This window comes from Melanostigma gelatinosum, assembly GCF_949748355.1.
Source record: "Melanostigma gelatinosum genome assembly, chromosome: 20".
NCBI classification, from domain to species: Eukaryota; Metazoa; Chordata; class Actinopteri; order Perciformes; family Zoarcidae; genus Melanostigma; species Melanostigma gelatinosum.
In genome coordinates, this window is record NC_136653.1 from 16152221 (window position 1) to 16175658 (window position 23438).

The window sequence follows — 23438 nt, forward strand, 5'->3', positions numbered from 1 at the left end:
TTGAATCCAGGCTCCATTTCTTTTTTTTATGACTTGGCTCGGGGTCTTTCATTGACGCGGAAGAACGATGCAGTCCAATGGGACGGTGGTGGTGGTGGTGGTGTGGGGGGGGGGAGGGGGGGAGGATGACGCAGCCACCCACCTCAAACCCCCCCCCCCCCCCCCATCACCCCAACCTACGTGACAAGTGAAAAAGGCATGTCTTTCGGATTCATGAATAAAAAACCAAGGGAAGTTAAGTTCACAGGACGCAGGGAAGTTCTCCGCAGACAAATGTTTGGCGCTCTCCATGACCGAGTACACGTAGACATCCCCAAGAACTGAGCAGCGGGCGCACTCGGAACAAACACAAGGAGACCGAAGAGGCGCTTCACTGAGGCACGAGAGGAGAGGAAGGGAGCGAGAGAGAGAGAGAGATAGAGAGAGAGAGAGAAAGAGACTGAGATAGAGATTCTATCTCACTCTCCCAGTTGAGGTCTTCAGCTGATCGCTCACAACTGGTAAGCAGAGGCACTTTTCGGGTGCGTTTACGCAGCGTAAAGTAGCGAGCGCTTGGAGAACAGTCAGGTGTGGCTGCTTTTTTTTTTGCTTTTAGAAACTCACAGGTGTGGTGTGAAAGTAAACATCAAAGAATTCATCGCATGAGTTTGATTGTACACCTGTTCACTCACTCACTGTTTTTTTTGTTCTTTTGCAGCAGGACAATGTCCAGTAAAGCGACTTTAGCCTTACTCATCTATGGAATCTTAATGCATTACAGCGTCTACTGCTCACCTGTGGGGCTTAGCTTTCCCAGTGTTAGGTACGTACACTCTTAACTTTTCATTGCAGTGTCTCTTTTCAGATGTCGATGATATTTGTTTGGCTTGGCCAGGGGAACGTAGTTGCGCTAAGCAGCAGGGTGCAGACCACATCTGCCTAACAGCGGTGTCTGTGGCCATAATAGCCTCTTGGATTAACATCATCTGACAGCCGATCCATTGTGCTGCTCACACGGCGGTAAAAGGCTACTGAGGCAGTGCAGTAGTGTCTCAATGTGTCCTGCCGCCATTAATCGATACTTGTATCTGGTAAGATAATTAATAGAAAACGTTTTTGGTCGAAACAAAGCTTTTGAGGTCAGATTTTGGGTCTTTTTAAAAAATTGCAGGCCAATAAAATAATTGTTTTGTTAATGTAAACTGTGGCATTTCTGGTGGATAATTATATATAATTTGTTTTTAAATTAAAAAGACACAAAAAGTATCTAAACGACTTTATAAAACAGAGCTGCGCATTTGGGAAAAAAACGTGTCTCATCTTTTTAGACTCGACAGTGAGCTTTACGACGAGAACGGGAACTCGTTATCGTCCCTGGATTACGACAGAGACCAAATGGATGTGAGAAGCGCTCCGTCTGCCGCTGACGACGTCTTCACTTTGTATTACCCGCCGGAGAAAAGGTGACTATTACCCCTGTTTGGTCCCGACGCTGGAGACATCCCTGTTGAACGTCCCATAAGTCCTATTTGTGTCCACGTATCTTGTGCGTTTTGTGTGAATCCGTGTAACGTATCGTCGAAATGTTGTCAGTAACTTTCAACACAGTGACTGCTATTTATTATTTGGAGACATGCAATTCATCAAAAATATTCAAACTGCAAGAGAAGGGAGCAACAAAATGAAATCTGGCTTCATAAGGAAGTGTTGAAAATCAGCTGCAAAACTTCTTTAATCAGTCTTTACATCTAGTTTTCTTAAAATAAGTGTTGAATCAAGACAACATATTCTGGGCAGATCAATTTATTAAGAAAACGCCTAAAAAAGACACAAGAGAAATCATTTAAAAGCTTCCTGTATTTATCACAAGAACATCGAGCACGAGGCCCACATATCACACCATAATCCACGTGTTAAAATGGGTATTTATCTTTTTACAGTGCAGCTACTTGAAATTGTTGCCTCTCTTGCGCTGGGTGTGTGGTGATTTTACTGTGTGGCTATCTATCATCCCAGAACGGAAAGGCATGCAGACGGCATGTTTAATAAAGCCTACAGGAAAGCGCTGGGTCAGTTATCAGCAAGGAAATATCTGCATTCTCTGATGGCAAAACGTGTAGGGTAAGAACATCTTCTTGGTTGTCGCCTCTTCTTTTTTTTTACACTGTTTTCTGTCTTCTGTGTTTCTGTTTCTTTGGACTGATCCTTTAATTGCTCATGATCCACGCTGTTACACGTGCTGTACGTATGTCTGTGGCCCTGTTATCTCCCAGCATGCAGCTCGTCCTCTGCATCAGCCTCTTATTAACGCTATGAGAGCACAGACTATGCACTATGGGAAGTGTGCTGTGTCGTAAAGGCGCAGAGGGAATTCTCTCAGGTTTAAATTTATTTCAATGTGAATAATTGATCGGATGAAATCCCAGTGGCTCCCGATGGAAGCGGGGGGAGGGGGCAATTAGTGAATCCGTATGAGCAGGCCCATCACACCTCAATGCAGGTTGTCCTGGGATGGGCTATAAATAAAACAAAGAAATCACTGTCTCCTACATTTAAATAATTTTGCAACGTTTCCATGCAAAATCTTTGACAATGCATGTATAATCCACGTGTTGAAATCAGATTATTTCCCCAAAAATGAAGGACACAGATTGTGTCTCTGCACAGCTCTGCAGGCTGACTTGTTTTGGACAGAATGGAAATGTGATTATCTGTTAATTTCTCCTCTAAGATGATGACACAGAGATGATTTTTCACAGCACCACATGCTGTACATGGGGGGAGGGGGGGTCATGTGAATGTAAATGCTTCGGTGTGATGATAGTGAACCCTCTTTTCTCTCACACAGCATGGGGAACACGCTGGACGACAGCGCCGAGCCTCTGTCCAAGCGACACTCAGACGGGATCTTCACGGACAGCTACAGCCGCTACCGAAAGCAAATGGCCATCAAGAAATACCTGGCAGCAGTCCTTGGGAAAAGGTATAGACAGAGAATTAGAAACAAAGGACGCCGGCTGGCATATTTGTAGCATCCTCCCCCCTCCCCTCCTGAAAAAAACCCCAAACAAAAAAACAAAAAACTTAAGTGTGTGCAGCCCCACATGAAGTCATTTTGAGATCTGAACAATCAGTGGATCGCTTTTGTGTTCTTAAACATGTATTTATGTATGAAGTAAGCCATTAAAATGAATATTTTGATAATAATATTGCTTTTTATTTTGTACTTAAAGCACTTGAGGACTCTCATATCTACTTTGTGGACCAATTCTTGTTCATTCTAAAAAAAAAAACTAAAAAAAAAATAGTCTCTATTTATGTATTCATTAATTTATTTTTTCTTAGACCTATTTATTGAGGGGAGACAATTGTTCACATGACGATATGCTCCAAACAGCCCTGTGTCTTTTAAACGTTGAGTGAAGAGATATGATTGTGAGGAAAATAAATTGTTTAAAAGACAATCAATGTATTGAATGCTGCTTTTTGTAAAGTGACATTAAGAGTTTAGTTGTCTTTATTCACAACAGCCTTGAAGACATAGGTTTTCACCATATCCTACAAGACATAGACTTTGATGCCCTCCCGGACGGGGATGAGTTTGAGGCTTTTTTGGGAGACTGGCTGAAACAGTTCTCTCCCGAATTCCCGGTGAGTTTCAGGCTCTTTCCTGAGGCCGTAATCCTCGCAGGGGAACCCTCCTCCTCTCACCTTTAACCCTCAAACACTCTACGCTTCTTCTGCCTCATTCGTGCTCCTGTCTCTCTAGAGTCTCACGCATCTTCAATCCCTCCTGATCCCATTTTCTGATTGATTCGTCCTCTTTACGAATGAAAGTATGATAACATGATGATTATTATAGTAAATCTGGGTTAGACCAGATGAGCGTTGCCGTTAAACACTTTCAAAATGCCAGTTATCCACTTTTTAAAATTTTAAATGGGAATCTTTAAAAAAGAAAAGTCTGAGACGAGGACCAGAGTACTTTTGAGGTTCTTCTTCTGCAGTCTTTACCGAGTGAGCTCACGCCTTTGACTCATGTACATCTTGTGTTTCTATCGACTGGTTTCTGCTGAAGGTTCTCTCATGTCTCTCTGCCCATATAATAAGTATCACAAACATCCAAAAGCACCATCAGGCAAATTAAAAACTAAAAAAGCATTCAAAAGGAAGTAATGATACTTGTTACATGACGACTTATCCATCGATGTGTTCTTTGTGAGAGACATTCGAGGCAGATTGAACTCTTGTGTTTGAACCTTCTGGGTCTATTGTGCTTCCCTTATCTGTCATGTGAACCAATGTAAAGAAAAACGACAGTAGATTGCATGATTAAAGGAATTGCACTGGCCACCGCATCTGCAGACGACTCCAACTCGATGGTTTTGCTTGCTTTCTGACTACTGCAAACATACATTCCTGTCATTTCTGGATGTTGTTTTGTGTCTTCTGTTCTTACATTTCTACACAAACTGTATGTTGAACTTTGAAGAATTACCTGAATGTACTTTACTGCTGGCAAGAGTCTCAATGTCATGCTTTGTCTTGTAGGCTCTGTTGCTAACTGATTTTGTAACCAAGTGTTGAACTGTTTATTAAGAAGTTGTGACTGAGACGTTTAAAGGCGGGTTAAACGGCTGCCATAATTCACATAGCTAGATCTAAAGAAGAGGAAGGATGAGATGCAAGTACACAAGAAGACAACACAGTCAAGAGAAGCAAATAAAGCAACGACGACCAGGAACATGCTGATTTTGAAAAGTTGAGGGATCAAAGTTTGTCAAATCTACAAGATAAGACTAAAAACGGACTGTAGATGAAACACACGCCCGTCTGCACATGTCTGACCATATTCGTGAGGGAGGAATACATATTTTGCAAAAAAAAGCGAGTTTCAAAACAGCAGGGTTAAAAAAAAAAAAAAAAAGTTCTTCGATCTGTGTTTACTGTATCAATCTTTCTTCAATTTTGCATTCTCCTCTAGGCTTTGTGACGCAGGAAGCAGTTTTCGGCTGTGGTGCCTTGCATCGACTTTAAAAATCGCCATGAATCACAGATGGCTATTTAGTGGCCCTACAATGCTGCACATCATCAGCTTACATTTCACCCTTTCGTTGTTGTTTTTTGTGTTGCACAGACGATTGATAGGATCTCTAGAAGCCTCCAGCTTTAGACGCCAAGCGTTCCCCGCTTGCACCGCTTTCTTTTGCTTTTAGAGCACTAGACGTACATTTTGTGTGAAAACAAGAGGGAAGGATCAGTTTCCCGCTCTCCATGAAACATTATATGTATGATAATGAAAGCGCCAATAGCCTTACTGAAATGGAATCATCTTCAAAGATATATATATATTTACTGTGTAGAAAGTGAACATTAGATTACTACTTCAAATGGCGATCTGCAAGGGTCAAGTCAATAAATGTTAAAAAAAAAAGTGTTGTAAGATTTGTATGAATAAATTTTTGTAAACAACAAAAATTCCGTCTAATCTTTGAAGCCAATATCACCATAACTCTGAAAGATAAGAGGACGAAAGCCCAAACTCACTATAGCGCTGTAATGGAGATGGACCTCCCTCGACAGGTTCAACAAGTGTTACAGAAGAAAGGAGAGATGAGAGAACTAAGAGAAAAATCCACTTGTGGGCAGCAGCACATGGAAACGATTAGAAGTATGAAACATCAAAAGGGCCACACACACCTTCAGATAACACAAAGCAACATACTGCAGATTCAAAGCACACAACACACACACACACACACACCAACTAGGAAAAAAACTATCAAATTCATGCTGAAACAACAAAAATAAAACATGTCAAACACTTCTCTCTCTCTTCATCAATGTGGGTTTTGTAGCTGTGTGGACGGTCAACAACTACACGATGTTGCAGAATAAATAAGAAACAAAGGATAAGCTTGTGATCTAAATCCCTACACCCCCCCCCCCCTCCTTTCGATGATGACTCAGAGGCTCTTGGCGGGGGAACGGTGACACCAGCTGGCTGGGTGTCTACCTCCCCTCGGGACAGCATGAGTAAGGAGACGTGGGAGGGATCGCCCCGTCCGCTCCACACACTGCCTCGCTGCACTTTACACCTCTCCGGGACTTCAGCGGTCGCCACCAAAGGCCTGCCGTACTGGTGGAACAGTTGGCCGCCCTCGACACTGGCACATTCACTTTGCTGCTAAAAACGTCGACGCAAAATAACTAAAAACCATGCACAGACATGAGGGAATGTGCAGATGGGACCTTTTTTATGTCTGATATCATTACTCTGGTGGTACAGCTGCTTTGGGAGAAGCCATCTTTTCCCCCCAGCACGCCTCCACATCACAAAGTAGAGCGAATGCAGTTTCATGCCGTGGCTTCCTTGGTTATATAACGTTTAAAGTTATACGTTTTCTTATGGAGGGTGACTCACTGGTTCATCCCAAAAATATTCAAATCGATGAATCAACAACAAAAAATAATCACTCTCTGACATTATTTGCATACAAAATGACTACAACACATGACATAACGGCATAACAAATGTCCCCTTTGTCTTGTATTTTTGCACACCATCTCATCTGTTCACCAGGTCTGGCTGTGTTTGTAAGCAGGTGGGGGCTTTAGCCTTCAAAGGGTTTCCCTTTACAATCCCTGTGGCGCAGCAGCACACCTGTTGAGCTGCACGGATGCATAACATGAGCATGCATTAAAGCTTCAACAGTGAATACGTGGTATAAAGAACTCAGCCAGTATAAGCCGGTGTGCACCTTTAATAGCTTGCTATGTTAGCTAAAATGTTAGATACCTATAAAATCTCTGTTCTATGGATTTGTTTCACTGCATTATCACAAGTAATTTACAAGATAATCGCCGGTTCCCTGTTAGAAACCGAGCAAACATGAACGCATCGAGTTGAAGCGGGACTGACGAATGACTAATGCTAAGCTAGCTAACTGCTGCTTATTATGCTGGAAAGCATTAGCCCCAAAGCCCACATGAAAGCTCCTATTGATTTTCATCCACAGGCAGGAGCAGGATGTTAAATGTACAAGTTACATTCTGTTATTAAAAGTGAAATAATGCTTTAATAAAACGTTGTCAGTCCAGTGTGCCTCCCTCCTGTTGAGACCCACGGGGGACTCCCACACTGTGGGTGCAGCAGGTGGTATTTAAAACACCACCACCCACCCTATATATAGCCCTCCGCCTTGTTCCTTTCCTCCACAATCCAAATTACAGCTAATGGCGTTAAATAGATCCCCCCATATGTCATAATGCATGATAATAAGTCCCCACAGAGCATTGCAGGCTTGTCTGTAATACCCAGCTCTGCAGAGCTGAATTCTCTTTAAAGGGCTTCCATGACAATCGCTCGTGACTGCGCGTGGTCACGCACTGTGATGTTTCGGCGTGGGATGTCAGACTGAACCGCCACACAAAGCCCGCCGTGTCTCTCCCCGCTCCCCAGTCCGCGTAATAACCCCGCTCAGACATGATGGCAGGGCTTTGATTCTGCGGCCGTGGCCTCGGCTCTCAGAGGAGTGCAGAGAGAAGATGATCAATGGAGTGATCCGATTCCTCCGGCCCCGTGCCGGACCCTTTCTTAACCCGGCTAACCCGATCGGGCCAGTGTTGCCAGGCAACCAGTCCCAGGAGGGGTTAGGGTTGAGAGTGGGCGGGGCCCCGGAGGACTTCCTGGGCACCCAAAGACCCCGCTGGATGCATTTTACCCGAACGGTTTCAGTCTCTGCTGTGTTGTCTTTTACTGGCTGATGCACTCGCAGAGATGAAACATGATTCATAAAAGTGCACAGATATAAAGAGAGCGCAGCTGGGTGAGTCCGAACCAACGAGTGCTTGATTTTGAGGGCTATAGAGGTCAAAGTATCCAGTGTTTTACAAGAAGAGTGCACCACGATGCTAGCTGCAGATGTATGTGGCTGTACTTAGACACAGAGGTGCTTTGAGCTAAATGCTAACGTCTGCAACACGCTTCAGTGCCAATGCTAACAGGCTGCTCAGCAGGTCTAATCTTTACCACGTTCACCGTCTCAGTCCAGCGTGGTGCCATTGTTCGTTGGCAAACCGCAGCCTGACAGACCGTCTCTCTTACACTTTTCAACTCGTACTCCACACCCCAAACTCCGAGCTGCAACCCAGGATCCCCCTCGCTCCTCTGGGTCCCGTGTGAGTGGCAGCTTTCTGGAGGGGGAATCCACATGAAACCCTTTCATCAGTGCCGCCTCCTGGGCCCTGCTTGACTGACTGCAGCGTGGTGCAAAAGTTCAGCCATTACGGAAAAAGATACTGCCGCATTCATGTTGGTGTGTTGTTGAATATAATGTCAGACCTCCAGCAAAAGGCTCATTTGTTACGTGCGTGTAAACAGGGTCTGATGTGGTTTTGAGCAGTGCTTGTATTATATTGGTTGTATTGAAGCTGTGAGTCACCGATGATTTTATCAATTTTAGTCATCTTTAAAGTCTGACCACATTCAAAAGAGAAAATTAGACACATCTTGTTCATATCAAGGTGAAAAAGTCTCTGAAACATTAGCAACTCTTTCAAGTTGGACTATGAAACTTTTTAAAGAAGATCTTTTTCCTCTTACAATTAAATACTAACAAAGTTTTTATGTCCAATGCCAACTTATTCAATAGAATTTCTCTCGAAATATCTTCAGAGGGCTAAGAAGAGATCGTGGTTGTGACATAAGGTATGATTAATGTTTAATATCATTTGTGTCCATATTATGGTTCCAATACTTTCAACTGAAGCTGTTGGCAAAGCTTCAATCTCTTTAAATTCGACGGTATCTAAATGACACCGTGACCCTCTGGACTCAAACTGTGAGGCTGTAACTGTTGAATCGCGCTCTTCCTCTTTCAAAAGCTAATTTCACGTCAACAAAAGAAGGCAACCTTGATCAATTCAATACACTCTGCTGCCTGACTGACATTACTGTGTGAGTTTGCTGACTTTGTACCTGAGCTACAGACAGTGCGTAACTCACATCCATTGATACGTGCGGCACGTGTAAGGCACAACCTGGAGACGGAGGGAGTATAGTCAGCATATAGCAGAGACACATCCTGTCAAAATGTAGGAATGTGGGTGTTTTGATCCGTGTCGCATGCAAACAGCAAGTTGTCGTTTTATCATCAGCAGTAAGCCGTCTGAACACAGACCCACATCTAAATAATGAATGAGTTTTATTTCCATATTCTTTTTAAACCTGTTCGTCTGCAGCACACACACCCTTCCCTTTTCTCATGTTCCTGCTCCGCCTTCCCCTCCCTCTGTGGACACCGTACAGCGCACAAGAGCCCAATTAGCATTCTTCTGGCTCAGACGTCATGGCGGTCCGGGTTCGGAGGCCAGAGGTACGGGAGCATGTACCTAGATTTGGACTGAACGCTGTACTCATTATTGGGCTGTCAGCTGACCCCTGATGTCATTTTCCTCACATCATCATGGCACAGGCCAGCGCGCCATTAATATGTATCGAACTGACGTCACGCTATCGATCCATCCATTAGCACGACGTAGTACCTCGTGACATCATCACTGAGAAAGGACAGCGGCTGTACCTTAGCATGAAGGTCACATAGACTTTGGCAGACATGTACACAATGAAGTCACCCACCTCTGCACATTACGGTATCTGCTCTTTCCCACTGTTTTAGCAGGTCACAAAGAGAGAGAGAGAGCGAGCTATGAAGTGTCCTGCTGTGGTAGGTTTCATATCTAGACGTTCATCATTCATCTGACACCGATGAGACGGTGGTGATAAATCAGTGCAGCTGCTGACTCTAAATCCTGCTAAAGATAGAGGCAGAGTTAATTCATCTCACTTGTGTGCTGCCATGAATATACCTGTCTTCTGTTGTTTGCAGGAGGTCCATCACAAGCAGAGATAAATCATTTGCCACCTACCAGAATAGAGCATTCAGTCATTTAAAAGAGCGCATCACACTTTTCTTTTTTAGCCGTATATACTTTTGTCCCTTTGCAAGCGAGTGGAAACAACGACAAATAATTGTTGATTTCAGCCAAAGTATTAAATAAGAAAATAATATAGGACGACACTCATGTGTTGTTGATATGTGGGAAAAGCTTTGGTTCTGTACACATGCTGCATTTACTGAGGCTAACATTTATTTGGCAACCTTCATAATAACATAAAAAGCCAATTTACATAAACATGAACAGCAAAAGATACGGTGGACAACTTGAGAGTGACAATATGACAGTCCCTCGTGATAACAGCGATAAAAGAGACATTTGTTTTTAACTATATCACACAAAAGTTACAGTAGGTCACCCATCGAAACAGTACTATTGACTCTTTTGGCCACTTGGGGCGCAGCGCAACAAGCTGTAAACATAACACAGACATATCGTAAAGATGTCCAAACTGTTAGCAAACAGCTGCTGACGTGACAGTTTTTGTGTTTCTGACCACAACCCTCACTCTCCTCTGAGCTTTGTTTCGGTCTCCACCACCTCCTGATTGGAACACCTGTCTCTTTAGCTGCTAAATGCTCCACTATGTTCACCAGCTCCTCGCTAACATTGTCAATAAACATCTGCCTGCTGGTGCAGGAAACAACGCTTTCTTTTCAGAAAACCAAAACTTGCACACTGTAAATCTTTGTGAAAATGTAATGATTGAAACTGAGCGTTGCCAAATCTACTCTGATTCCACCAAGAGTCCGTTCGTTCCTCTTACTCCACATCGATAGAGCAGTTGCTCCGGGATGACTTTTCAAGAAAGGCTCCTGTTGTTCATCTTCATTGGAGGTTTCCTCCATCTGTCTTCAGTTGCCAAAGTGAGCGGCGGCCGAACACGATTTCATGGATTCTTTTTTAACCCGTGTAAGCGGCCACCTTCGTAACGGCACACAGACAAACAGGTGATGAATAAGAAAGGGAACTCGATCTGACTCAAGCTCAAACATATTTCTAAATTGACTACGTCACCATTCAATAGAATCTGCTTTGTGGAAGAAATGAATTTCCTGTCATACATGATTAAACAGCTTGTTCTGAATATTATCCCGTTAAGCAAGTGAGTCACGGTCTTTGGTGTGAATTTCCACTATGCACATGTTCTTGTTTTCACGCCCCTGAAATACCAGCATGCACTGGATATATTTAATGAGTCAGCAGGTTAATGACCAAAAATAGCAGCAGGTTTGTTCCTCTGATTTTGGGGCTAATTTGCAACTTGACCGCTAATTAGCAACCGGCTAACCCTTTTGTCAATGAAACATCACATTGATAACCTCTGGGTGCTTCATAAAAGCAGCTTTTTTTTTGGTCAGCCACGGACCTGAATGAGCGTGCCATCATTCATACCCTCCTCCGTCTGTTTCATATGTATCTTTAATATCTTCAGTTACCAAAATAGAGCCTCTATCTTTAGCGGCGGTTCACGGTTCATCTTAGCAGACAGTGACTGCTCCTGAAATAAACTCTCTTGTCTTCTCAGATTCCTGAGGTAATGCTGCCGGGCGGAAGTGTTGATGAAGCAATGGGGGGGGGGGGGACTGAAAAGCATTGACATCATTTTGTAGCTGATAAATTTGGCCAAAAATAAGAAATCACAGATGTGATAGAAACACAGACAGCAGCTGCAGACTTTGGGAAAAAAAGTTGTGCTCTCGTTTATAAAAATCTGTGGTTTCCTAGAAGCTAAAAGTCTTGAAAAATGCATGACGCTCACTTATTTGTCCCCTGCATGCGCTGAAACATCACTGCAGAGCAACAAACAACCCTTTATGTCAGAATCAGCACCATTACTGTCCGACTGGGAGCCGCAACTGCTAAGCTGTGAGCTGATTAAAAAAGACTGAGCACGTCCATATGCGCCGAGGCCCCTGAATCATTCGGTAAAGCCTTTTTCTTCAGTGTGTGGAAACACGCGGAGGGGCAACACCCTTGGGTGTCATCCTATGTACTTTCTGTTCTTCCTTGTGTCCTGCTGTTCCATTCCAACCGATCTAACGATGCCATATTTTTGTTTCGGCGCGGAGACTTAGAGAGACTCACGAAAGAGTAGTTTCTCAGACAGACGATCACCTTGTGAAAGACGTGAAATAATGTTGTGGAGATAAAGTGGTGATAATGTAGCATTTTTTTCATTCAGTGTCTTTTAGCTTTTATTCTGAAGGTTGTTACTGAGGAGGCAACAGAGCTAGAGTTACAACGCCTTTCCTCCAGTTTGGGTAACCTCTACATCTGTGTTTGACATATTGTCTGATATGAAGACAGTATTGTGTTGTGTGCGGACTTCCTATTCATTATAAAACTGATGAAGACTTGATTAAAAAACCAACCTTTGGCTGAGTGTGAAAAGGGTTCTCGCTAGGCAAAAAAAGTTATTCTTAAAGGAGAAGCCACTTGAAAACTGAAGTTGATGACTTAATAACTAATATAGCACACAAATAAGATGCACTTCAATACAATATGACAATGAGGTCCTTCCTCAGGCAGCTGGAGTTCCATGAAATATGTATTGTTAATAAGAAGAGTATGAGATTGCAAACGTCACTCCATTTTCAAATCTCCCTTTAACGGAAGCTGTGTCGTAATTTTCACAAATTCAGTACAAAATCACGTTCAGTTTAAGTTCATGTTCCAGAGCGTGACCCTGAGGTGTTCTTTCCATGATCCCAGAGGCGGATGTGTTGTTAATAGTGCTCGTTGTGGCCTGTGTGTGTTCTTGGGGAGACATTTTCATTCGTGCGACAAGATGGCCGCCTCTAGTGACGGTGAGGGCGCGGCGCTTTCACCTCGCTGCCGAATTTCATCCGCTCAAACGAAAAATCTACCCGGAGGAGAAAAAGATCCCACGGCCAGCGTTTTAGCACCAGCATGTCATTGTGACAGTTTAAATGACACATTATAATGCTTCAAAAAGGATTAATGGAGAAGGCTGTAATACAAGTCTCAGAGCTCGGTGTAATTATCACAGAAGCCTTTCTTCGTGCAGCACCAGGACGAGTGATGTCCTCTTCGCTCTCCTCTCTTTTTTTGGCGGCACGAGGACTTGCTCCATTCAATGCAAAGGGTGTTATATTGTCAAATGAGATTTGTCTCATTACAAGAAGTAATTGGTCCAAGCTCTTCCTGTAATTTACTCTCAGCCAGCGCTGCATTGCTTTATGGTGAATAATTGCTGCTGTCTGGCTCACTACTGTTACGGGTAACACGAGTGTGGAGCTCCTGCAGCTGAGAGGACAACGATCCACAATCGACAGGGCTCCAACGCTCATCTGTTCTAATCGCCGATGATGTCTTGTTTGGAGCTGATTATCTTTTTTTTTATGACAGAAATGCAGTCATTTTGTTGCTTGCAGAATTATGAGATAAATATTTGATGAAGTTATGAAAGGATTTATGCTGCTTCTTCTGCCAGGATATTATCTCCCTAAAATTCTTTTTTAATTAAAATGTTCACTCCTGGCAAGTTTGTATTGATGAAACTCTTCAGACCACATCCTGGCCTTTTCGTGATAAACAATGAAGGTGAATGATTCCACAATCTCATTTAATGCCCATAACGTCCTCATAAAACAAGCTCCCAGCGCTGTGGATAATGCAGGCGCACAGACTTTTAAATAATCCAGTACTGTGGTGCTTTTCCTCCCCACAGAGCCCACTTGAATCACCTCAAGTGGGGTCCATCAAATGTGATGAACTGATGAGATTCTTGCCAAAGTGGGGAAAATATTAAGAGCAGTCTTGTAGATCATCATTAATCACCACATCTGTACCCAAAAATAAAACGCCATTTTGCTTCCAGTTGATTGAAAACATAATTGTGACACCTTTCCAACGAAACGTAACACAATTGAGAATGCATATTCGTAGTTTTTTTGGTACTATTGTGCATCTTCTGCACCCAGTGTTCCTTATATACAGTGTGTACCCCGGGACATGTCCAAAATAAATCTTCCACATTGATATGAACTCTTCTCTGAGCATGTAACTCACTGTGACTGCTGCTGCTGTCATTTCTAACCCTGGAGTAGTGCTGACCTTTGTGGGAGACACGCAAGATTTCCCCATGACGAAAACACAGTGAGCAGCATATATGCAGAGAAAATAGTCAAACAGAGGTTAAGACGTAACCAGCACTCGATGTATCCAGTGCCGTACAAAAAAATGCTTTAAGCCCTACGTGGAAACTATTTAATTCCACTTCTTTACTTGAGTATAACTCCTCATCTCCAAGGTGATACTTAATATTGCTGTCAATGAGACGTCTGTGAATGTGTAGATTTTACAAATTGAACCTTTTGTTGTTCTTTAAATAGACGTAAAATTCACTGAATCAGCAGAACTTTAGTATGTGTTGAATAATGATTTTGACGCAGCCTTTAATTGCCACAGGTTGTCCTCTAGCTGCATTTCATTTTCCTTCCTCATATGATTGAACTTCACATTTGACAAATTTGTCCTCATCCATTTTGCCATGGCAGGTTGCAGCAACGATCCGGCGAAGAGAAGATACACTGTTGAGTAGATGAGTTGATGGAAGGCAGCTGGGTTGACTGGGCAGGTGAGGTGAATGAATCGCAATCAGGCGGGAGCTTGAAGTTGATGCCAATGCTTAGTATGTTGGCCCCAATCTGGAAAACGCTGAAATCATTAAATCAGGTGTTTTTCTGTGAAAATGATTCAGACAAAAGTCCGTGCTTGGTGTGAAACGGCTTTAAAAGTGCTTCAATTTCTTTTAAAAAGCATGCCGAACACCAACGTGGCAAATATTACGCCTTATTTGATTTACTTACTGAGGTCCATTCTGTATATATGAGAGCATATTTATACTGAGCAGGACCCTCACCGCGCTACGGGCCACAGTAGAAATGGGCCCTCATGGTAAATTGATGGCTTCGGCTCCGATCAGAGTCCTTGAGAGCTCATTTCCGAGTTTGACAGCTGTGAGCGACAGTTTTTACAGGCCCCTTTGTGCCGAAAAAGTTATTTTCGCAACACAAACCACGGGGCAGCGGGTACTCGCTGGAGACGTGGTATTAAATGTCGGGAGAAGACACTGATCCTGTGCCTCATTAGTTTGTGTTTTTGTCGCATTTTTTTTTAATGCTCGAAGGTCTTTGATTCTTAGGAGGTCAAAGAATTAACAACTAGCAGATTTGCTAATTGTCTAAATGTGACCGATTTATGCTGCAGTGTTGTTCTCGAGGGTAATTAGCTGAAATTATGTTAATAGAAGAAGTCTCTGTCTCTGATTTTCAAGAGATTTAATTACAGTTACAGCTAATTGGGCAAAGATCTACTGTACTCATGTTGAACAACTCCTGTAATTCTGGAAAGAGGCTCAAAATGTTCTTCTCCTCATGATTTAAATACGACCCATTGATTAATAAATACATTTAAGATACATCATTGAGATTGTGAGCTATGTAGCAAAGACAACATGATGAGATAATCGATGCTAGAATCATGTGTGTTGCATGTAGAAAATGCAGAGCTGCACATCTCGTCATGTCTGTAAATCTCTGTGACACTAATTATGAGCAACATATCGGTTCACACGCTTGATGTGTTCTTGGTGGCTCTCCGGCGATGCCTTGATATCACTTACTCTATGGATCAGGTGCTCGTGGAGCCGGATGAGCTACGGTGCGTTCCCCTGATGGAGAGGGGCTGGGTAATTTACTCATGTCCATTCATTACCTCCATTAAAGTTTGAGGAGCGGACACATGCTCACTCTCTCATCGCTCCCGTCAATCACAGCAGTGACACGGCAGTCGGTTACGCTCCCTCCTCCAATCAGATCCTCCGTTTCATCCACGCTGCTCTGTCGATGACGTATATTCTGGTCTCATCTGTTTCATTCCTCGCCTCATTAAACTCATCATATTCCGTATTTGCCCCATTTTTGGCTTCATGCATGTGCGCTTTATACGTGAACGTTGATTACGTCGCTGAGTAAATGTTTTTGAGTATGTCTGAGCCACTCCATAACATAATCAGGTTAAGTGTTTGTCAAGACGATTGAGTGCCACTGAGGTATCGCTGCTCAGTTCAGACAAATGGCACAAAATGAAATCAGACGGGCACAATGGATCCTGAGTGTCTCTATGAGTCAAGGATGCTTCCTTGTTCGGTTCCTAGGTCCTAAAGAGGGCACACATTGGAACACTGGAGGTGAAATGGAGGTGGTGTTTCTTTTGTTTTTTACTTTTAAGAACTAATAGTTTAGGAACTATTGGACAATTTAACGACAGAGGAAAAGTCATTAGAATACATCCTCTGGGGACTATGAATGTTTTTACAAAACTGAATGTTTGTTGAGTTATAGCAGACATCACTGTCCCCAGAGAACATTGACAGACAGAGATTAAACAACTGATGTGCACATGAAATAAAGAAGAAAATGTCCACAATAGGGTACCTGAAGGATATCATGGTTTAACTTTGAAACAATGAAACCTTCAGTGACGGTTAATTATTCCCGTCCCGACATGAAGCTGAATAAACTTCCTCTGCCTCACAGACATCCCACTGGGTTACACTTTAGAGTTATACACTGATGGTGTGATATCCTGCCCCATCATGCTGTTTTAGCCGGAAATGTGTCAAATTAAGGAAGTATGATGCGGCAAAAATATAATTTCATTGTCAGCTCAAAAGATAATGACGTAAGGCTGTTAAAAGTGGTTGTACAAAAATAGTTAATACACAAACTAAAGGCTCAAAAATGTCAAGTCAGCCTCAGACTCATCTTTTTGTCCTCCTGTTTGATGGATACTTATAGACGATGAAAGACCAGTTTTGCATGGTGTCAAAAGAGAACCAGCTTATTATAAGTGAAGGTGCAATCTCAAATCATGATCAGTCTTAAAACCAGGAGGGTCCATTTGGCTATTATTGCTTCCACCGATGTCAGGAAGTGTTGAATATATACAGCAACACAAGGAACAACATTTTTCCCACATCATATTCTACATAATTGAATACAATAGTGCTGCTGAGGTCTGGAGGCCTTGAGGCCGAGCTGGTTGTCAGGCTGAGGCGGCGGACGCTTGATTGGGATTAAGGCTCTGCTGGAGGAAGCCCCAGCAGTGACAACAACCCCAGGAGGCTAATTGATCTTTGCCATTCAGCACATGGTCGGTCGACGTGAGCGGATACATTTCCCTCATTTGCTTTGACTTGCAGGTTTGCACGAAAGAGCAAAAGGCAGCGTGAGAGGCAACATTTCCATACATTCAAATCAGTGCAACTCGATGGACATTCTTATTATTATTATTACGCAGCCTTTTATATCTGTTATAGTGGGGGAAATAAATTCCTTGAACATCATAAGTGTCGAGGAATTCATTAAATTAACAACCCCACAACTAAGGGCGCTTTCACAAGCCGTAGAGCGTTTGGCTTGTCTGGTTCAGTTTCACAGTGCACAAATCACCTCTCACAAAAAACATCATAGTTGAGCTCAAAATAAGTCAAAGTGTAAAAAGGAAAACATGTCACAAACGTCACGAAAGTAACTTAAAAAACAACAGCGCTGGTACACCAGCCGTGAACACCGGCCTCCTGGTTTCAAATGCTGCGTTTGTTTGATCCACCTCCCCTCCAGCCCACCATATTTAATACTTTACGTCACCTGCTCAGAGTGTAGCATATTCACACGAATGCGTTTACATTGCAGTCAGTGCAGACTACGTGGCGCACAAATGACACGCCAAAAAGGAAGAAAGGCGCCCTCATTGCACGAACAATAACGTACGAATTGTTGTGTCAGTCATACGCCATTGCTCGGAGCGGGCTGAGATACAATACGTGTTAACTGTGTGCTCCTGCAGTTTGTATTCATCGCTGTAAAATCAGCCTTCATGTACTGTACAATCTTTCACAATGTACATTTCAGAGCTTTGACCTGCTCTGGAGGCAGAGCAGGACAGATCAGCTCTCCCTGCTGGGCAACAAGCATCTCACTGAGTCATATGTGTGTGTGTGTGTGTGTGTGGGGGGGGGGGGGTGACTGTAGTTTTCCCTCATTGTCACCAGTTTCCACCAAGCCTGTCATCCTCAATCAGCCCACATGGAGTGGCTGAGATCGTTAAATGCTTGGTAACCGCGAGAAACCCCCAGAGCCAAAGATCAGGACACAAACTGTGTGTCCTGTAATGATGCTGCTTTACATGTCAAATCATAAAAGGGGAAGAAAGTACAGATTTTCTCCAACCTTCATTCTACGATTTAACAATGCAAAGCTTCTCCTGGTGAATAACCTCAAACCTCCAGGGACCGCTGTGCAGCGATACACTCCCAATATGATGAAAACATGCCAAGCTGGTCTGAAGAATTGGTGTCTGAACAATATGATGCCTTCTTCTTCTGCACATGTGTATCGACTCTCACTAAAGAAAGGAGTCGTATATATGCGCCGTTACATTGCGTGTGTTGTGCTTTCATGCTTCATACATTTTCAATTCAAGTTGTTTTCTTTTGCTATTTCATCCACCAAGTGTCAATACATCTGTTAAGGCTGTTTCTGTCATAAAACCTTCATCATTTCCTTCAAATTTCATCAAAAATGCCGTGAGACAGGATTGTGAGTTTAGACTGAAGTCCAGATTCCCAGAGGTGACATGACGAACGACAGTACGTTTTCTTAAGTTGCATTTTGGAAACATCTATCCCTCTCGTTTTGTTTTATTTTGACATGAAAGAAGGAAGTTAGTACAGCTAATAAAACACCATCACAATACTGCCATTCATCCTGATGACGAACACGCCTTTTCTTATCCTACAACTGATTCCCTTTGGTTTCAGAAAAGGTTGGAAGATACATGGCGTCTCATTATGTGTGAAGAGGAATAGATGTCAGCCTGCTCTCTCAGAGAAAAGTTCAAACGTCACGATATTTAATTAATAGATGGCGTTTTTTAGACTTGAGCACAAAAACCTGGAGATGAATGCACTGCCATGCATCACACTGCATGGCAGTGCCATGCATCACACCACCATGACACTTAAAAATGAACAGTTCGTGACAAAGTCATTCAGCCTCTTACGAGATAAAAAAGAGAAAAGACTAGTGCCGTTGTAACACTTGTCGACTCAGCAAAATCAAAAGATGGGTTTAACAGAGCTGTATCTGACACACACGTGTCAACAAAGACAAAGAACGAGGTCATACAACTGAACATAAACTTTTATTGGAATATTAAAATATGTACCCATAGAAATGCATCTCTCTTGCAATAATTATGTGACGTTAATGCTCGCCTTGGTCAAGCATTTTGTTTCATTCGGTCTTTCATTAGCAGCCCGCTACTTCAACTCGCAGGGAGCGAAGCACAATGGCCTCATGGGAGAATAAGAGACCGATACGGACCTGCAGAGGAGGTGTCGTTGCTTACGGATACCAATCTGCATGAAGATACTTTCCATCCGATTTAAACCTGTACTGTGAGGAAATATAAAACACAGAACATGTGTTATGTGTGTAAAAGAACAACTCTCCAATCTGCATACTTTCTTAATATCCTTCATTGCCGACCTCTTCCTCAGCGTTCGGCACGGCCATGAGATTGATCAGCTCTCACGTAAGACTTTATACCAATTAGCCGAGAAGTAAACAGCAATGATTTCTATCAAGACGGGAAAAGAAAAGAAGACACTACACAGTCAATTAACATACTGATGTAACGACAGCATCCTCCCGATAAACCCACACACTCTCATCCTTCAGTCAAGGCCGACCGCCCCTCTATTGATCCGACCGCTGCAGAATGTTGTCCTTTTATAGGAATCACTCACCTCGGCTGAATGGATGCATTGCAGCAACAAACTGCAGAAAAACACGGTGGAAGAACAAAGTGAACCGGTGTGCGTAGGAGGCCGTGCTGAAGGCTTTCTGTCTACATCTCTAAATCGATGGCTTGACGCAGGAATTGCTTTGAATTGTGTAGAAAATATAATTTACCACCAAACCTGGACCCTTAAGTGTATCGCATGCTCATCAGGACGGCACAATTATATCAGTGATTAGCACGCTTACAAAAGAATTACCATTTGTCTCCTAAAATCTAGTAAAACACAGTATATTTGAAAACTGTATAATAACATTATTAAACACAAAACACAAGGATTGCGTTGGTGTAATAAAATTATTGATTGTCGGATACTTTTTAATACTTAACACAAGGTATTTCTCAGTGCAGGCTGTCGGCTAAATTGCCGACTTTAACACATCCTCTGCCAGCTATTAGTGCTATCTGGCTGTCTTGATACAATCTTTTACATCAGCATTTCAACTGTTTGCAACCGAAACACTCAAATCTTCAAGAAGGAAGGCATACGTCTCCCGGACCTCTTTGGAAAAGACGAGACTTTTTCTTCGGCTTGACAGCTAATCATTAGCGTACCGACAAGTTCAGTCGGAAAAAGTCAAGAATCAACGACACATTGATTGATTGACAAACATAGAGACAAGTCAGTGTTGAATTCCGACGCGTGGTGAATTCTTTATATTTTTATATTGGGTTAGGTATTAATGAGTGGGACAACATTTATTGAAGCAAGAACCTTTCTCGATTTACTTCCTATATCTCGTGATGTGGATGATTTTCCTTTGTTCTGTCAGAAATGTTTTCTATGAGAAGTCCTAATAGAAACACGTGCTTCATGAATTAACAGAACTGTGGACTGAATGAAATGTAGAAATGGGAAAAAGATAATTTAATACTCCCCTCAACTTGAGTCAAAGCCAAACCATAGAGGAAAAAAGAGCCTTGCGTATAGAAGTAATTAATGTGAGCAGGAGGGACTGATTATGGAGGAAAACTGGTGGCATAGAGTCTTTAAATTAGCTGGGCGATCACAGAGATGGAGCTCAGGTGTGTTTTGTGATGATTAAAAAGCAACAGCTGAGCTCTCTGATCAAGGCCAGAGCTGCAGTGAATTCCCACACTGTGAATTTCATGATGCTGGAATCTGATCAACATCTACCTGCCAGGTTAATAACGGCTGCTATTTCCAAAGGGAGCGTATTCATAATTAAATAATGAAGAAAAAACATACACGCTTGGTTTGAGAAAGTCTGAACCTCAGGTTTCTATGGCTACGAATATTCATAACCTCGATAAACCTTTGATAACGAGGGGTTTGAATACCAGTCGGCACGATGCACTATATTACCAGCACAGGTGAATTAGTATAAAGAGCAACAAAGTTCGCATAAGGAGAAGGTTGGGTCTACAAGAAGGTCTACAAACACTGGACTTTCACCCAGGAGGCCGCTGTTTGTGTCACGTGTGAAACCAGAAGTCAATGTACTTTGACTTCTGGTAAAACCAGTTTTACTTTGGGAAGACGGCTCTGGAGCTTTTGATCGCACCACGTGATCCTAATTGAAAGCTACTAAATAGACCTCGTGGTGATGTGTTTTGTTCCAGTGTTCGGGAGAACAAAATTGGGACATTTTCCACTTTGTATTCCTATAATTATTGATAATAATTCTGCTCTCAAAAATAATTGTGTTCTTTAAAAAAAAAAAAGAAGAAGAATTCTCATTCCATATCCAGTTCATTAATTGGAATAGGTGTTAATGAAAAGGCGTTCATCATCGTCATCGTCATCATTTCTACCATATTCATTTTTGTGTTTCAAGGTTGTCTAACTTCATCACATGCTGTTACAACACCTTTACATCACCTCGATTAGATTTTCATTTTGCCCTGATATCAAATAACGATATTATTAACAGATATTGATTTATTTCCACTTGTGTTCAATGTTGTCACAATGCATCCCCGATTACCTCTGGCAGTGGTTTGGATGATCGAATCACAGCCTGCCTCTAAAGCTGCGGTTGATGTGGTCAAGCACTTAATTGAAATCCGATCACCCAAATTGCACTTTAAGGCAACATGAAAAGGGAGTGAACGTTCCCGGCTTGGTTCTTTCTTTGTGATACGACCGCTGAGAGCTCTAAAGTATGAAATTCTGAATTATGTATTTTTCTGCTCAGTTTATTTAAAGTTAATGTGAACTTCTAACTGGTTATAAATCACTCACTCAGTCTCTATTTGACCAGCATGAACAAATGAGACCATCAGCGAGAGGATTGGCTATTTCTACAAAGTTATTATTAATGCTTGTCATCGCTGACAACCGGTTGGATTCTGTGCAAAATCAATGGCGTCATGCAGCTTCACCAGGAAGTCCTTCAGCTCACACTCCAGTAGGGGCCTCTGGCAGCGACCCAGCCCACCGTGGACCGACCCAGATCGCTTCACCTTCGACCTGCACCCGGCAGGAGCGTCTCATCCTCATGCCAGGAGAAGAGCTTCGCCTCTCCGCTCTGCTCAGCACCACACTGCTGGAGGCCCAGGACGTATTGAAGGGAAAGGAGGCACGGGAGAACCAGAACCAGGACTGCGCGGATCAGACAGTAAAATAAGAGGTTTTCTAAAGGGACTCTGGCACTCGGAAACACCACCACTTTAGTCCACAGGAACCGCCAACATTGAAACTCAATTAAAGTCCCTTTTAGTAGATGAAGATCAGGGGGAAGAGGATGTCCCAACAACATTTTTACACATCATTTTGCACACACTGATGTATTTTGCAGCCCCGATGATTGTAAATTTCACATTAAATAGTCAGATGAGAGAGAGGGAGAAAAGGTGAAAGTCTTGTATTGAAGTTCGTAACTGCTTACGGAGATCAAATTCACGCTCGGTCTTGTTGTCTTCACAGATCTTTGGAGTGTGTATCCTCACGTACATCTTCAGCCTCTTTTAAAGCCTCGATGGAGTCAGTATTCAGTCATAAAACAGGAGATTCAGATTCACTGATGGCGAAGCCATAGATGACATTAACGAGTTGTGGAAATACTCCTGCAGTGCCTGAAAGCTGCCATCAGCCATGTTGTTTTTCTCTCCTCACCTTCTACGCAGCAGCTTAATTAATGTGCTATCTCTAACTCTAAGTCTAACAACTTTTCTTCCACTTGAAGAGAAAGAAGTGGATGTCCTGCTTTATTGTGATGAGTGCCCGCGTCACGTTCAGCTACATCATGTGGATCCTGATGTCCTCGTACAAATCTCTTCTCTGACTCCCTGCTCAAAGGCCAATAATGTGACCTGCACCTGAATATTTCATACTTGTTGTGCTTCCTCCTTGAGAACGCCCCTCGTGCGTTATTCATGAGGCGAGCTCCCCATCGATTCAGCTGCTGTTTAATCTCAGCGGTGGCGCCATATTTTCCCGCGTCAAAGTCACGGTTACTCCTCCCTCGGCTTCAGCTGTCACACTGAATTACCTGCTCCACCCTCCATCAGCTGAGGTGCGTTCAGGGGGGTACGGTGGGAAGATTAGGCACTTTTCTAAAGCGGCAACGAGTGAGACTTTCGGAGAGAAACAGAATCGTGGAATTGGTTTGAGGAGGACATTGTTCTACTTCTTGCTGGGA

General features: G+C 42.9%; 1 protein-coding gene across 1 annotated transcript; it reads left to right on the forward strand.

Moving 5' to 3' along the window:
* Positions 1-704: 704 nt before the first annotated feature.
* On the forward strand, positions 705-23081 carry adcyap1a (adenylate cyclase activating polypeptide 1a; the record flags this gene model as incomplete). Its single annotated transcript, XM_079292371.1, has 7 exons — positions 705-802; positions 1308-1442; positions 1996-2100; positions 2828-2962; positions 3510-3657; positions 22281-22415; positions 22983-23081. The coding sequence occupies 7 exons, from the start codon at positions 705-707 to the stop codon at positions 23079-23081; spliced, it is 855 nt and encodes a 284-aa protein (XP_079148497.1).
* Between the last annotated feature and the right edge of the window lie 357 nt (positions 23082-23438).